The sequence below is a fragment of the Eurytemora carolleeae genome, unplaced genomic scaffold (assembly GCF_000591075.1).
Source record: "Eurytemora carolleeae unplaced genomic scaffold, Eaff_2.0 scaffold1621, whole genome shotgun sequence".
Classification (NCBI taxonomy): Eukaryota; Metazoa; Arthropoda; class Copepoda; order Calanoida; family Temoridae; genus Eurytemora; species Eurytemora carolleeae.
Genome location: NW_019397538.1, coordinates 19,594 through 35,814, shown reverse-complemented (window position 1 = coordinate 35,814; position 16,221 = coordinate 19,594). Strand labels below are relative to the sequence as shown.

At 31.3% G+C, this 16,221-nt stretch overlaps 2 protein-coding genes across 2 annotated transcripts; both read right to left on the bottom strand.

Moving 5' to 3' along the window:
- Window positions 1–865: 865 nt before the first annotated feature.
- Window positions 866–8,214, bottom strand: LOC111714799 (zinc finger CCCH-type with G patch domain-containing protein). The gene is made up of 9 exons (XM_023490003.1): window positions 8,122–8,214; window positions 7,685–7,802; window positions 7,475–7,549; window positions 7,004–7,167; window positions 5,715–6,293; window positions 4,368–4,522; window positions 2,083–2,251; window positions 1,610–1,705; window positions 866–1,068 (listed from the first exon to the last, which is right to left on the bottom strand). The coding sequence occupies exons 1-9, from the start codon at window positions 8,166–8,168 to the stop codon at window positions 993–995; spliced, it is 1,479 nt and encodes a 492-aa protein (XP_023345771.1). The 5' UTR covers window positions 8,169–8,214; the 3' UTR covers window positions 866–992.
- LOC111714805 (THUMP domain-containing protein 1) lies at window positions 8,175–16,101 on the bottom strand. The gene is made up of 11 exons (XM_023490007.1): window positions 16,033–16,101; window positions 15,644–15,774; window positions 14,438–14,519; window positions 14,212–14,307; window positions 13,768–13,866; window positions 13,345–13,421; window positions 12,663–12,735; window positions 11,422–11,524; window positions 10,262–10,337; window positions 9,899–9,925; window positions 8,175–8,465 (listed from the first exon to the last, which is right to left on the bottom strand). The coding sequence occupies exons 2-11, from the start codon at window positions 15,769–15,771 to the stop codon at window positions 8,210–8,212; spliced, it is 1,017 nt and encodes a 338-aa protein (XP_023345775.1). The 5' UTR covers window positions 15,772–15,774; window positions 16,033–16,101; the 3' UTR covers window positions 8,175–8,209.
- Window positions 16,102–16,221: the final 120 nt, after the last annotated feature.

Genomic DNA, 16,221 nt, shown 5'->3' with positions numbered 1-16,221 from the left:
ACGTTATTTTAAATTCTCTTAATTATTATATTGAATTTAATATTTTCTTTGAATTTATTTGCAGATTTCTTCAAATTCTTCAAATGTCGTCTTTTCAATAATAATTCTAGAATATCTGCAGAAAATATTTGCGAATAATGAGAAAATAGAAACTAAAGATTGAACAAGATTACTTATTTTCGATGGTAAGATTAATTTATATTTTCTCAACTTGTTCCTATACATGACGTCTGTAGTTTATCGTAGCACTTTTTTACATTTTATGTCGTCGTCATTTAATTATTTAAAAAACTAATTCTGAAAACGTATCCACCCAGTATGAGTTTTGGACGTCGAATTTGCGCTCAAACTTAGGATTTACAGATCTTAAAAAAGTTTAATATGTCTCAAATGAATCCGAAAGAAGTTTTCCACAACACTGCATACTCAGTTCAACTACCTTATATAGCCGGTCACTCCCTTTAAAATAAAAGAATCTTGGTGAGTTTAATTCAAAGGTATTCTCTTAAATTTCCGGCTCAGATAACCTAATGGTCCTGGCAGTACCACTGCTTGGGGATTTCAAAAATAAATATTTAAGACAGTGGTTTTAAATTCTATTTAACGTGTTTCATCAGTTAAAATCTCATCTGTTTTCCCCGCATTTTAAATATTTTTTTAATTTATCCCTTAGCATGCTATAAAACAAATAATAATATTTATAATAGCAGTTAACTTCTAATCTGTATGGGATCAGGCTTGAATTCGTGACATTTAACTGATAAAAAAGAGGAACCTGAGTTGGGAAGAAATCCAAGATTTTGCTTAAAAACATTAAAATACGTTTAATTTAGTTATACTTACATTTTTTATAAATTGAGGTTGGTGTAATTTCACTTACATTTATATACATATTCAATTTACTTGACAATCATTAACATAAATACATACATTTATGAATCCAGAGCAATTGTGCACTTACACAAAAGCGTTTAATTCTAACACATTTTTCTCTAAAAGATGGATAGTTTTGACGTACTCTTCCTATTTCCCTGTTCAGTAACTAATTTTCTTTCAGAACTCCGCAATCTAAACATTAAACTATGAGATTAAAGTTTTTCTTGTTGTTTGAGTGTGCAGAGATATTTGGAATAAAGAGCGTGCGAGAAAGGGTGGTAGACATAATAACAAGAGACTCTCATCTTGTACCGGGCCATGTCCGATTTATACGGAACCTTCAAAAGCTTTGTTTTATCGGAACGGATGATCTCAATCATCTCTTTAAAATTGATGTACAATCCCTTTAAACATGTACTGTGTAAAAAAGGTGAACAGTTCCTTTAAACATGTGCTGTGTAAAATAGGTGAACAATCCCTTAAACCATGTGCTGTGTAAAATAGATGTACAATCCCATTAAACTTGTGCTGTGTAAAATAGGTGAACAATCCCTTTAAACATGTGCTGTGTAAAATAGATGTACAATCCCTTTATACTTGTGCTGTGTAAAATAGATGTACAATCCCTTTAAACATGTGCTGTGTAAAATAGATGTACAATCCCTTTAAACATGTGCTGTGTTGAATAGATGTACAATCCCTTTAAACATGTGCTGTGTAAAGTAAAACATACCTGGCGAGTTCTAATTCTTTTTCGTCTATTCTTGTTTTAAAAGTTTCGGCAGTTCTTGTATCTTTCTCTTTATGCCGTTTCCAAGATTCCTTTAATCTAAAATAAAAAATTTGACTCTATCTATATAAACTAAATCTAGAAATGACATCGTTAACGATAAGATGTCAGTTCCAGTATATTTTAAAGAGAAATGATTTTTGAAAATTTAAAGAAAAGAAAATTGTGCATCAACTGGTAATTATTGTCCCGTTTTAGATTCTTTATAACAAAAACATCATTTATCGCCCCCTATGTTCAGTAAGTTAAAACTCCTAAGATACTGACGAAAAATTTTTTTTTCAAGAAACTGAAAAGAAGCAAAATAAAAATTGGAAAATAACTAAAGAAAAACTGCGGATAAGTAATCTAGATATCATTTTAAGATTCACATCCGTCTAAATTTGAGATAAAAAAGTAAAAAATGTTTAAAATACCTAAAAATTTCCTTTTCTGCAATTCTAATCTTTTCTCCGAGTTTAAAGTTTTCAATCTTGAGGTTCTCGTTGGACGCAGTTTGTAACGTTTTCTTTTTCTTCTCTACTCCATCTTTGGTACTTTTAGATCCAGTTCCAACCAGATCGGAGATATTTCCTTTCCTTCCTCCTGATAAATAATTTGTTTAACTTCAGAGCGTCCCATATCATATTAGATTATCTCCAATCTTTAACACCAAAATAAACTCTTAATACTCGAAAAACTTATCATTTTCCGCAAGAAAATTCTTAGATAAGCCTTATGTTATTTTTCAAAATGATTCATTTTAATGAAATTTTCTAATTAGTCCCGAAAATCGTAATTTAGACCCGTTCTCGGTCTAATATGATGTGGGACACCCTGTATATCTCAAAGATATCCCTGAAAACACTATATTCATATCAACCTGAGAACCCAGCTTTGACTGAAAAATTTAGTTTAAATATTTAATATCTCCATCCATTTCTACGATGCAGAGAAGGAAGAAGGAATCTAAAATGTAATGAAGAAAAAAACGGTAAAAGGAGTTAAAATAATTTTGAAGTGATTTACTTGAAATTTGAAATTATTTTAATATACAGGATGTCCCACATCATATTATATAGATCGCATTACTTGAAATTTGAAATTATTTTAATATACAGGATGTCCCACATCTTATTTTATAGATCGCATTACTTGAAATTTGAAATTATTTTAATATACAGGATGTCCCACATCTTATTTTATAGATCGCATTACTAGAAATTTGAAATTATTTTAATATACAGGATGTCCAACATCTTATTTTATAGATCGCATTACTTGAAATTTGAAATTATTTTAATATACAGGATGTCCCACATCATATTATATAGATCGCACTAAATTTTAATTTTTAGCAAAATTTGAGATAATTTCATTTCAAAGTTTACCCAATTTTGCTAAAGGCTATTTAATAAAAGAATTCATATGCTGAAATTACAAAAGCATTTGTATATTTTAGCATGAAATGGATTAAATGGATTAATGGATTAGTTTATTAGCGACTGGACGCCAAGGCCCGCCAAAATATTAATATTTGGACAATTAATTTGGCCTTATTTTTAAAGAGTATAAAACATGTTTTTTTTGTGCCTAATGGATTTTTTAAAATAGCATTCAGTGAACTCACTTGAACCCCGCCTTGTCATTGAGTAATTGGCAAACCTTTATTTTGCAACCAAGCAGATTTACAGTTTAAATGTATGTATAATGTATATGTGACCCACTCAACATAAATTTTTACAATTAAGAAATGAAATGATGTCTTGATATATGTTGCGACATACATTCTTGAACCTAATTTTTCAAACAATTATCATAAAATAGTTCCCATAGTCCTGGCATGTTTAACCTTTTATATATTTGTTCTCTTAGAACAAATCGTTAATTTAAGGACGATCAAGTTGCGTCTCAACCCTGTACATTTAACGCGACCAGATTGTTATTAATAAAACATTTTTAAGCATGAAGCGTGAAACAGTTAAGTAACAAGCATTAAAAATATAACTGTAATCCACAAGAGGGGGAGGGGGGGTAGTAAATGAAACATGATAAATATTTTTGACATCCTCAGCGTTATGAACACAAATCCCTGATATATAAAAAAAGTTTGTCACTATCAAATAATTTATATAAAAAGTGATGCATCATATCTCTTCATTTGGCAGCAATTTTGTTTTGCAAAACTCGTTGATACAATCGGATTCACAAAAAAACATATCAATGGACGCAAAAAATAAGTTCTAAGCTTTGCATTAGATTTCTTTCTAATCTATGCAAAAATGACCTTAACACAGTTCTTGGCAGAAATTTATTTTCCATTGCAAATGATTGTTCTGTAATAAATCTTTCTGATCTTAGTAAAATGTTAGTTAAGAAACAAATGAAATATTTTGATGTCCCATTGGACCATGCATGGAAAGTTCCGGTTTTACAAGATCTTTTAAATAAAAAGAGCGAAAAATTTATATGTTTAAGAATTCGATGATTACGTAATAACTGAAATGATAAATATGTTATGTTATGAGTAATGATCAATGTCGTCTATTTGTGCATTATTTTGCATATTTGTTTTTCTTTTGTAAAACTATATATTCAAATCATTTAAACAAATTTAAATTAACCATTTATATATGTATTTATATCTTTGCGTGTGAATAAATCTTTATAATAATATCAAAATCTGAAAAATAAACAGAAGAAAAATCAATAAATGGCTCACCTAGCTTAACATTAATAAAATCAAAAAGAGATTTTGCACTATTGTCTCTCTCCCTCTCCCTCCTAGCCCGCTGTGCAGATGTTCGCTGGGCATCCTTTGCCTCTTTTTTCAAGATTTTCTCAACATTAAGGATATCTCCGCCTCCTGCCTCCTCCCTGAGCAGGAGAATGTTATTAGAGTTCAACACTTCTGAATTGAAAAAAACCAGGATTAAGAAGTTATCTTTCGTCATTCAAAGGATTAAAAAATTTCTCTCGGATGCACAGCCGGGAAAATTAAAATTGAGAGATCAAGCATTTATTCCTCAAATCTAAAAGTTGCTGCAGGCACGGTCAACTATAGGTCCCGGTTAAAAGTACAGCGAGTCTTAAGTTTAGAACATATTTTTACACATCCTATTTTTGGATTTATTTATTTCTTTTATTTCAAATATTTGAGTTTATAAGATAGTTTGCTATTTTTGACGGATTTAAGGAGAGAGATCAAAAAAGGCTAAAAATTATACATATCCGGATTCACTTCATTGTAGTTAGTGTTACGTGCAGGGTTCGAGATACCGAGATAAAGCGTCACGCGTTTAAACCGGTGCGGAGGACGAAGTTTTCACAAAAGAAGAATTCAAATCAATCTCATTACTTGAAATTACTCGCCAAGCTTTGAGATAAATTGATTAATGAGAAAGTAATATCCTTCATTGTGGTTTCAACCAATGCATGGTTAAAAACATGTATACAAGTTGTACGTACATGGTGTCGATATTATCAACATCTATAATATACAGGGTGTCCAGAATAAAAATAAGTTTAATAAATTTTTCAGAATATCCAAAGGTTTCCAAATTCTAACTTGTGAGGAAAATAAAAGATTTTGGTGGGAAAATATGGAATACAAAAGCTGAGACCATAATTTCTCTTAAAGCTAGACTTAAAAAAATGTTTTTATATATATATATTAAGCAGTTTTTTAAAATTATTTGTACGTATGTTGGATTGGTTGATGTATATTATATATCAGTGGACTGAGTAAACCACTGGATTGCAGTTTTTATCCTTCCAGTCAAGTATGAAATACGTGTACCCTTGAGATCTTTATCTGATTCACAATGGTACCCTTGAGATCTTTATCTAATTATTAATCTGGAAGATATTGTTTTAAAAAATCTCTAATTCTGATAATTCTTGATATCTAAACATAACTGATCAGATAAAGCTTTTCTGGGTACCATTGTGAATCGGACTTTGCCCTCTTTACATGTAGTTTCACTTGAAATTACACTTACAGCTTTTTTAATAAGAGTTAGACCCTAAATCTCATTTTACTTTAAACTTGATAATATATTTGAATTACCTTCGTTCCATGCACCAATCCAAGGATTTACCCTGGGGATATAATCTTGCTGGAACAGGTTCAACCCGTCCCTCCCCCTCCTTCCCTAGCCCGCCCCCTGTCCAACCCATCTTCGACATGAGGGCGCTCCCAACACCCCTGGTGTAGTTCTCCCAGTCCCCCAGCCTACCCTCTATACTTAATACTACAGGAGCAAAGGTTTCATTCTCGATACTATCAATAGTATCATGAACTAGAGCATTTGTACTCTTATCATCTTCATCCTCTTCTCCAAAGTTAACCCCGTCCTCGGAGTTTAATGGAAACACTGTCTCCAGGTTCTGGGAGAAAGGATCAGATTTGGATCCTTCGAACTTCAAGATTAAGGACTGCTCCTCCCTACCCTGGATGGTAGCACGCTTCCAAACTCCGTCGTCCTGAGGCACAAGAACCACGCCTCCTGGGCCTAGATCGGAGAAGTCTGGCTCCACCCACTCTCTGAGACTAGCGAGGTTAACCTTCTCCCCGTGACTCCATCTACAGTCTCTGTCCTCACGATTACATCGATCCTCGAGGAAGTGTTTACACGGAACCATCCCTTAAATATATATCATTTATGGGTACATACATGAATTGCATACCGCATAAATATTAGAAAGTACAATATTTTATATTATATCATATCTGTTCGGTTCCATAGTAGTAAACCTATCGTGTAAGAATTCCCATTATTACACGGTTCAGGAGGAACAATTTTAATATTGTTCGCTTCCTTGCGTTTAAGAATGCTTATTCTTACACTGNTTTTAGAAAAAGAAAAAGAATATCTAAAAATCCTGGTCAGTAATTGGAATTTTTAATGAAAATGATCTCAATAATTCACGAAATAAAAAATGCTCCATCACTAGTTGAAAATTAAAACATGACAGTTGAGAGACAACTTGAAGGTCGTCTTATACCTAAAAAATAATTTGCGGCATAAATTTGTAAACCTAATTTAGAAGAAAATTTTTTGAATTTAAGTTCACAAAATACCCCTAGTGCGAAAATTGCCAAAATGTGGTTTGTCTTTTTTATGTTGTCAAAATTACCGGAGATATAAACTCAATCAGATTTCGACAATTTTTATGTTATATGGTTAAAATTTAAACAAACTTTTCTCTGGTATTCTTGAAAGCAGAGCCTCACGTAACTTCACCGATCAAAGAAGACTTTTAAGTCGTCTTTTTACTGTAAAGTTTCGTGTCACATCCTTTTATTTGCACTGTCATTTTTATAAATTAAGACAATTAGGTATTTTTCATTTTAACAATGCACAATTCTTTTCCTGAAAGGTCTGAAAGTCCTGTGACTCCACTGTGAAGATGACTGCGTTGTGGTAGCTCACCCCGCTATAGGAAGTGGAGAAGGGGGCGGAGACCTTGACGCCTTCAAGGCTGGACAAATCGTCTTCAAGACTTTTACTACTTCCAGTCTAGACAAGATTTGCCAAGCTAATATATTATTAACAAAAGCAGGGAGGTTTCACCCGCCCCCTCTCTTTGAAAGTAGTTTTCCCTTAAAAAAGTTAAGAATGTATTTATTTAGGGGTTTCTTCGCTATTTGGGGATAATAAATGATTTTTAACAAAACTTTAGATGTAGAAATTTAAATTTTTTTCTCCAAATTCATTAATTCTTAAAATTGTACACCCCTGAACAAAAGTACACAAATTGAAGAGAAATCTATCCATCCAAACCAAAACCACGAATTTAACATACAAGGATTTGTAAAGCTTGCACCTGAAGAACTTGAACATCATCATCATCGTCATCGTCGTCGTCAACGTCATAAATAGAATCTTCTTTCTTCCCAACCTTTGGTACATAAATAAATTTCTTGATGTCCCACGCATGTGTTACATTTAAGAAACAAGATGGCCGAAAAAACATCAATTCATAATTTTTTAAATATCCACCTACATATCCCTAGTTTATGTATATTGTTTAAACCTGTTGACTATCCTCCTGTAAACTATCCTTGGTAAGCTGTATTAAGGCCTCTAGATCTGATTTGAGTTGGATTAGTTCAGGGTTCCCAGGATCACCTTTTAGAGCCATCTCTATCATACTGAAGAAATTCAAAAAGTATGAATTTAATCATCAAAATATTAATGATGTATAACCCTTTCAAAAAGTTCCTTAGACCTGTTTGCTAGTTGGAAGTCTAATTTCAAACATTTTTCCTAAAACCAATTTCAATTGTAATGTATTTAATTTGAGAGTGAGGGGTAGTTAAACTAGTTTTGACTGGTTCAACTTTTAAATTAATGCAGTAAACAAAATTTCGTTTGCTGGAACTAAACGTAATGTTTTAATAATTTTTACAGTACTTTTGTGCTTAACTTAATAATTAAACTATTTTTCATCTGAGTCTAATTTGTGTTTACCTGAGCTGAGCCTGGTTCTCCGCTATACTATCCGTCATCTCCTCCATCTTTAATCTGACAAAATTTTAAAATAAAAACAGGATTTTAATCAGCCATCTTCTGTAAGAGTATCAGCAGGAAATGTGTTTTCTTTTTCAACAACTTCTGATTTTACTTCTTCCTTCGCTATTATTTCTTCTTCTTCTTTCCCAGTTTCATTTCCGTTTTGCGCACTTTTCTCTAGAGAATTATTCTCGGCATTTTCCGTGCTTGCCTCCCCAATCGGATTATCCTCCTTAGTTTCTTCTTTCACCCCATCTTTAGCAATCTCCACCAGGTTGTACTTCTTGTACTTGTAGAAGTTCCTAAAATATAAAAAAAATATTCAAAGGATAACTTTTTTAGAAGCGTTTCACTGCAGGTGGCGGCCAAACTTTGTTACTCGCGAATGTCTCAATGAATTATAAAAAAGAGAGATTAGTATATATTTAAGGGTTAGGTTAGGTTAAGACACTGCGGTTAGGATAGGCTTGGGGGCCGAGCGCCGCGGCTAGGATTGACTCACTGGCATTCGAGAGTAACACAGACTGGCCGCTGCCCGTTTCATAATCCTATTCTAAAAAACGGAATAATTTAATTCAAGGTCGTCTTTGACCTTAGAAATAATTTGCGGCATTCAACATATTTTATTATGAAAAAATAATCACATATCCTCTTGTTCTGCCATTTCAAAAACGTGGTCTGACATTTTTGTGCTTAAATAAATTCCGGAGATGTGAATGATTTCGTTCAGAATGAGACATTTTCTTTGTTTTATTTATCAAATTGAAATCTAAACAAAATTCTCTATTTATCTTGTATATTTCGAGGACAACAAATGGCAGACCACATTTGAAAATTGCATGATCAGGGCTATTTTGTGATTATTGTTACATAAAAAAATATTGATGGATAGATAGAAAGATATTTGACTAAATATTTAAGTAAAAACAATTTCAATTGCACAATTTTTACATTTTAATTTAGCCAGGGCCCCTCTAACCATTGTTGGTTGTTTTGAATGAGAGGCCCTTCTGCAGCGATACATACATGTTAAATTTAAATAAAACCAAATAAAACTAAAACAATTTATAACTAAAGGAAAAAAAGGAAGAGGAAAAGTAGTAGATAGAGGAAAGGTATTAAAGAATAGAGAGGAAAAGAAGAAGAAAGAGCACACAAAGTTTATAATGTTTATGTTTTATTTTGTTTTGTTATAATAACAGGGAAAGGGGGATAGAATCAAGATTTAGCAAGAAAAGTAATTTCGATTTATACAACGAAAATTACTATACTCTTCAAGAAAACTTTTTTAAGACTTGTTTTAAAACTTGTTAGGGTGCCTAAAGATTTTATTTCCAATGGAATAGATTTCCTCTTATGAATGTCGAAAGCTATTTCCAGGGTCAAAGACGACTTTAAAGTTATTAATTAATTTATATTATTGCGAATTACATAGAATAGGACTGTAATAATAACGAATCGCAAAATCGCAAAAATAATTCGATTTATACAACGAAAATTACTATACTCTTCAAGAAAACTTTTTTAAGACTTGTTTTAAAACTTGTTAGGGTGCCTAAAGATTTTATTTCCAACGGAATAGATTTCCTCTTATGAATGTCGAAAGCTATTTCCAGGGTCAAAGACGATTTTGAAGTTATTAATTAATTTATATTATTGCGAATTACATAAAATAGGACTGTAATAATAACGCATCGCAAAAATAAATTTGAAAAAAGGAATATTTATCAATTACCTTACAACACCGACACAGCAGACGTTCCTACAGAATAAATCAACAGTTTTTACAAATGATTTTTTTTTAAATATTCACATAACAAATCAAACTACTGCGCATTTTTAAGGCAGAGATAAAGAAGGCGGTTATCAGAAATAATCACTTGTCCAGATTGATTAGAAAACGGGTATATTTTCTTAATTCTTGGCAAGAAAACGGGTTGAAGTGTACATTTGTTAATCGGAAACGCAATGAAAAATGCGGAGTCGTAAAGAAAATTTCCTAGATAACTTGAGCCATAAAAAAGGTAAATTATGTAAAGATTAAATTTAAAAATATGCTGAAGTCTGATTAAGTTTAAAATTTGTGTTGAATTAATCCCTGATAATTTCAATAATAATACATATATCCGGATCCTTGAACTCAACCTTAGCTGCAGGATTTAAATCCCGCACAACTAGACAAATCAGACATCAGGACAATTATAGAAAACTAGAAAAACCAGACATTAGGACAATTATAGACAACTAGAAAAACCAGACATCAGAACAATTATAGACAACTAGACAAACCAGACATCAGAACAATTTTAGACAACTAAATCAGACATCAGAACAATTATGGAAAACTAGACAAACCATACATCAGAAAAATTATAGACAACTAGACAAACCAGACATCAAAACAATAATGGACAACTAGACAAATCAGACATCGACAGAGGTATAGTCCACTAGACAAACCAGACATCAGACCAATTATAGACAACTAGACAAATCAGACATCAGGGCAATTATAGAAAACTAGAAAAACCAGACATTAGGACAATTATAGACAACTAGACAAACCAGACATCAGAACAATTATGATCAACTAGACAAATCAGACATCAGAATAATTATAGACAACTAGACAAACCAGACATCGGCAGAGGTATAGTCCAATAGACAAACCAGACATCAAGACAATTTAAGACAACTAGAGAAATCAGACATTAATTATAGACACCAGACATCAGAACAATCATAAACAACTAGACAAACCAGACATCAGGACAATCGTAGACAACTAAACAAATTAAACATCAGAAAAATTATAGAAAACTAGACAAATCAGACATCAGAACAATTTTAGACAACTAGACAATCACACATCAGAACAATTATGGAAAACTAGACAAACCAGACATCACAACAATAATAGACAACTAGACAAACCAGACATCGGCAGAGGTATAGTCCAATAGACAAACCAGACATCAAGACAATTTAAGACAACTAGAGAAATCAGACATCAGGACAATTATAGACAACTAGACAAACCATAAACCAGAACAATTATGGACAACTAGAAAACCTAGACATCAGACACCAGAACAGGAAAGTTAAAAATTAGTCATAGGATTAATTATGACATATAAACAGAGACAGTCAAAATTAAGTAAGATTTTTGACAATTAATCAGCTTGACAGGATTTCAATTGTAGAAACTAAATATATGATTTGTTACAAAAAATAATTATGTATTTGATGTTAGGTTTCCTTTAGCAAAAGTTTGAATTGTATCATCTCTGGTGACTTGATTATTGTTCCTTGTCTTAAATATTATAGCAAAGGTTGGACTAGTAGCACCAGCAAACGGTTCCTGGTGTACCATCAATCATCATCAATATTCAATATATATACTTTGCTTGTCTGGGTGTCTGCTTGTTTGTTTGTGCCCAAAAAAGTAACGTCAAAATGGCTAAACAGATCCGGCCCAATTTTTTTGTGGGACCTCACATCATTCTGGTGAAGGTTTATGGATGTTCATAATTAAAAAAAACTGCCTTTAAAAAGTCTGATGTTTTAAATTCCACGAAAAAAATGTTGAATCTGCAAAACCTATCTGTGTTTGTTTGATAATTCAAGAAGAGAAAATTTCCGTAGCTTTAACATCAATTAAAAGTTGAAATCGAAAATTCGGGTTTTAATAAATTGCTGTCAGCTTCAAGTTCAGTTCAAAGTTTCAATTCTTTGCTGATCATTGTTTTTTTTTCAGCAAGAACACTGAACATTTAACATTTAACAGTGAACACTGAACAGTGAACCTCTTGTATCACGTCCAAGAACACAAAAATTAAAACCATGTTACCAATTTTGATTAAATGAAAGAAAAACTGTTAAACAACAAACTTTTATAGTTGTACATTTCTTTTCGGGAAAATACAGGGGTGTACTGTATACGGTATATTTTCTCAAAAAATCATTCTCCGTCTTTCAAACCAATTTTTTAAATTGCCTTCATTCACTGAATTTTGGAAATAAAAGATTTTAAGGGGAAAATAAATGATTTTAAGGGGAATATAAATGATTTTAAGGGGAAAATAAACGATTTTAAGGGGAAAATAAATGATTTTAAGGGGAAAATAAATGATTTTAAGGGGAATATAAATGATTTTAAGGGGAAAATAAACGATTTTAAGGGGAAAATAAATGATTTTAAGGGGAATATAAATGATTTTAAGGGGAAAATAAATGATTTAAGGGGAAAATAAATGATTTTAAGGGGAAAATAAATGATTTATTTTAAGGGGAATATAAATGATTTTAAGGGGAAAATAAATGATTTTAAGGGGAAAATAAATGATTTTAAGGGGAAAATAAATGAGTAAAAGTATCAAAATTCTTAAAAGTTTATAATGGCAAATCACTAAACCGAGTTCAGACTGAGAAAATCCCAAAAAAACTATTTAAGTGATAATCTTAATACTAGAATCAAATAAGGAGATGGTGGTACACGCCTTGAGAACAGATTGACCAAGTTCTATCATATTCTTCTCATAAGCTTTACATGTTCCCAACACGGGAATCAACCTAAAAACAATAAAACTAAGTAACATTAAAAAATAAATTAATTATTAATCAATCAATAGGTTAATTAATTATCAGCAAAATTGGTGCAGGTAGAAAAATTTAATTTTTAGTCTGGGCTTGTATCATTGCTCACTACTCAGGCAATGCATTGATAGGTCTTACTGTGTTCTTTATTACAATAAAATGTAATCAGTACACAAATAAAGCCTATAGCCTGCGATATTTCGAATAGTTTGTCAAAAATTATTGTGGTTTACATGAATTCTATTTGTACCAGTGCATAGGACTTGTTTCATTTTAATGTGGATGAACATTAACATAAACTTTTCTTTAAAATTTACTGAAATTTTTTTCAAAAGAGGAGTTTTAAAATACATTTTCTTAGTTTTTTCACCATATTTGTATGCTAAAACATGATAAACCATTCAGAGATAAGGAATTTCTTAGTAATCTACCTTTTTAAAAAAGTTCAGATTTGGGTTTAAGAACATTAAGAGTTTTTGGTTGATATTTTTAAGCCGGATCCGTGGATCCGCAATCCGCATCCAAGAACTGAAGAAGTCAAAATGTTGCAGATCCAACGGATCAGGATTCTAAGCACTGATGTACCTGAGAATATATCTGGCTTTGTTTGCTTTAGTTTCGTGGATTTCTTCAACCAACTTGTTTACTAGTTCTGTTGGATTCTAAAATAGTATTTGTATTCATTTTTTTTTGGAGAGGATTTTAAATAATTTTGAAAATAAGCGAATCTCAAGCATAGAATTTTTTGTGGGTGCCCTGAACTTGAAATATAAGATAAAAACAAAATGTTGTGCAGGTTCATTCTATAATTTCACTTTTTGCCACGTGATAAATAAGCAAATTCAATTGTTTAAAACTTGTTAAAATTTAAGCAATAAATAACGAAACAAAAACTGCTTTGATATCTGCTAAATATATTACAAAACGTCTGTCATTTTCTTTAACTGATTCCAAATTTGAAAGAAATCTTTTCTAGAAATTAGTAAAAACTCCACCATGAATAAATACCTGAAGAGTAGTTTTGATGAATATACAATTGTTAGCTCCACTTTCCACCATTTGAAATCTTTTTTCCTCTTTTCTCTTCTTCACTAAGTTTTCCTTCTCCTAAGAAAATAAGTAAGACAGGGGAAATGTCACGGAAAGTATATAAAAATTTCTAATACAAATTTATGGATCTTTAATTTTAGTTGATATTTTCATGAACAGGATGAAAAAATAAAGATTGGAAAAAATGGATTTATAGCTTCAGACACAAATTCTTTTAAACTAAATATCTAAATCATATTTTTATTGTTAATGGTCAAAAAAGCGTCAGGAAAATATATGACTTAATTTGATTATTCTAGCTGTAGTTCTTAAAACAGAAAACCCTCAATCTTCAAGCATTATAAAAATGTTATTTCAGAAACGACAGGATATGGTTGATGAATGTTTATAGTTTTCTTTTACCTTTTCAAAAGCAGCTTCAATATCTTCTACTTCTTCCTCCTCTTCCTCCACCTTTACTTTTTCTTCTTCTTTATTTATCATTTCTCCCTTCATTCCCTTCACATCAATCCAAACTTATCCTTTCATTCCCTTCACATCAATCCAAACTTATCCTTTCATGTAAATATATTGTGTGGGGTTTCCTTAATTCACAAATTATTTTAAAAGCAAAATACAGTTTGGATTCCTGATTTGTTTTATCTGAACCGTAAAGACTATCAGCGTATTCATTGAACAAATTATAAGCTTCTCTCACAGCCTCTTTCTCCCTGTAAACAGTTTTTTTTTATTAAATAGGTTTAAAGCCCACACATTTTTTTACAAGAAAAATGAAGACCGACGAGTAGAACTATTAGCACTTCGCGCATTTACTGTTTTACATTGGAAAAAATGGGTTTCTAACACTGAGTGTTAGAAATGGGCTATTTCTGTAAAGTTATCTTTTTCAAGCTTATATAACTTCAAATAGAAGCCGAGCTTAACAAAACTACACTATATATTTATAAGAAATGATTAAAAATGTTTATTGAAAAATTAAATTAATAATGAGGTGTGAAAAAAAGTTTTTGATAGTTCTTGTTTTCATTTTCGAACATATCCCATTTTTGAAAAAATTACCGCACTTCAGCTCATGTCGCGTTTTCGAAACATATTCTGGTTTTGAGACAATTCAAGTAAACGTCAATTTTAAAATATTTACGCACTTACCGTCACCAATAATGTAAAAAATAAACAAAATAGAAAATAATGAGACATTGTTCTTTTATAATTTTAAAACAGTACGGGATTGAGTATCAAAATATTAATTTTATTTTATTCTTGCAATGTAGATTTAACTAGAAATGCGGGAAATTGATTGTTTAAAATGCAGGAAACTAAATTTCAACTTTATTTTCATATTTAACAAATAAAATGTGAAAACTTAAGATTCTAAATATAATTCAGCAGTTAATTTAGGGGTTCATAAGATAATTTTTACATTCAGGTGATTAATTTGGTAAGTTGTGAAAATGAGTTTTGTTTTCAATTGCGGATTATACTCAAAACAGAAAAGTGAGTTTTGTCTCGAATACGCGACAATGCAATGATTCAAATCCAGAATATGTACGAAAATGGAAAACCTGACACTGTCTTTAAAACGGTCAAGAGTTTAAATTTAAAAATAACTCCTTTAATAATTTTGATTTAAGACAATAGTTTAGAATTCGAAATTGTTGCCCTTGTGATGCTTAATAAAATGTTGGTTGTAGTTTTCGACTTTTACTCTGGATATGGACCGAGATCCCAAAGTCCAGTCTTCCAATTTGTGCCCATTTCTAACACACAGTGTTAGAAATGGGCCAAGTGTTAGTTATCTGGAATAGTTATCTTAGCTTTTTCATATATTTTTCACCTATTATTACAAGTAAGCAGGAATCCTCTCATATTCTCAGCCAGCATACGTCCCTGCCCTGCATATCGAGCTTTCTTAGAGGCATTTGCATAATAGCTCTTGTTCTTACGCTTACTCGATCCTCCCATTTTCTAATCATTGAAGGGATTGAAACATAACTTAAAGATTTATCTGAGAAACATTGACGTAAATATGATTTTTCTCCATCCTTATAACAAGTCTTGGCCTTTTTCTTGTTCGACTTCACTGAAGAAAACCATTGGTCGCATTAATAAAAATATACAGGCTTAGGTTACACATTTTAGGCAGGGAAATCCGGTTTATTCTGTTTTCCATCACAAAAAAAAATATTTCAATCGTCAATTAATTTTCAATTATGTTCAAAATCCCTTAAATGTACGGCAACTCAAAGATATTCTTTTTTATCTGAAAATTAAAATAAAAAAGTAGAAATTATTGAATAAACATTTATCAGCAAACACGAATGTTAAAATCTGTTAGTACATTTTTGTCTTATTCGGCTGCGTTGCATATTAGTTTTATTCTGATTGAGAAAGTGTTTTTTACAATCAATTCAG

Coding starts and splice junctions, on each gene's coding strand:
- LOC111714799 (XM_023490003.1), bottom strand. CDS start 8,168: ATGGAGGAGATGACGGATAGTATAGCGGAGAACCAGGCTCAGCTCAG. Junction 2,252..4,367: donor TTTTATTAATGTTAAGCTAG/GTGAGCCATTTA, acceptor ATTATTTATCAG/GAGGAAGGAAAGGAAATATC. Junction 1,069..1,609: donor AAAGAATTAGAACTCGCCAG/GTATGTTTTACT, acceptor TTTAATGTTTAG/ATTGCGGAGTTCTGAAAGAA.
- LOC111714805 (XM_023490007.1), bottom strand. CDS start 15,771: ATGGGAGGATCGAGTAAGCGTAAGAACAAGAGCTATTATGCAAATGCC. Junction 12,736..13,344: donor AAAGCCAGATATATTCTCAG/GTACATCAGTGC, acceptor TATTGTTTTTAG/GTTGATTCCCGTGTTGGGAA. Junction 9,926..10,261: donor ATTATTATTGAAATTATCAG/GGATTAATTCAA, acceptor TTTATTCTGTAG/GAACGTCTGCTGTGTCGGTG.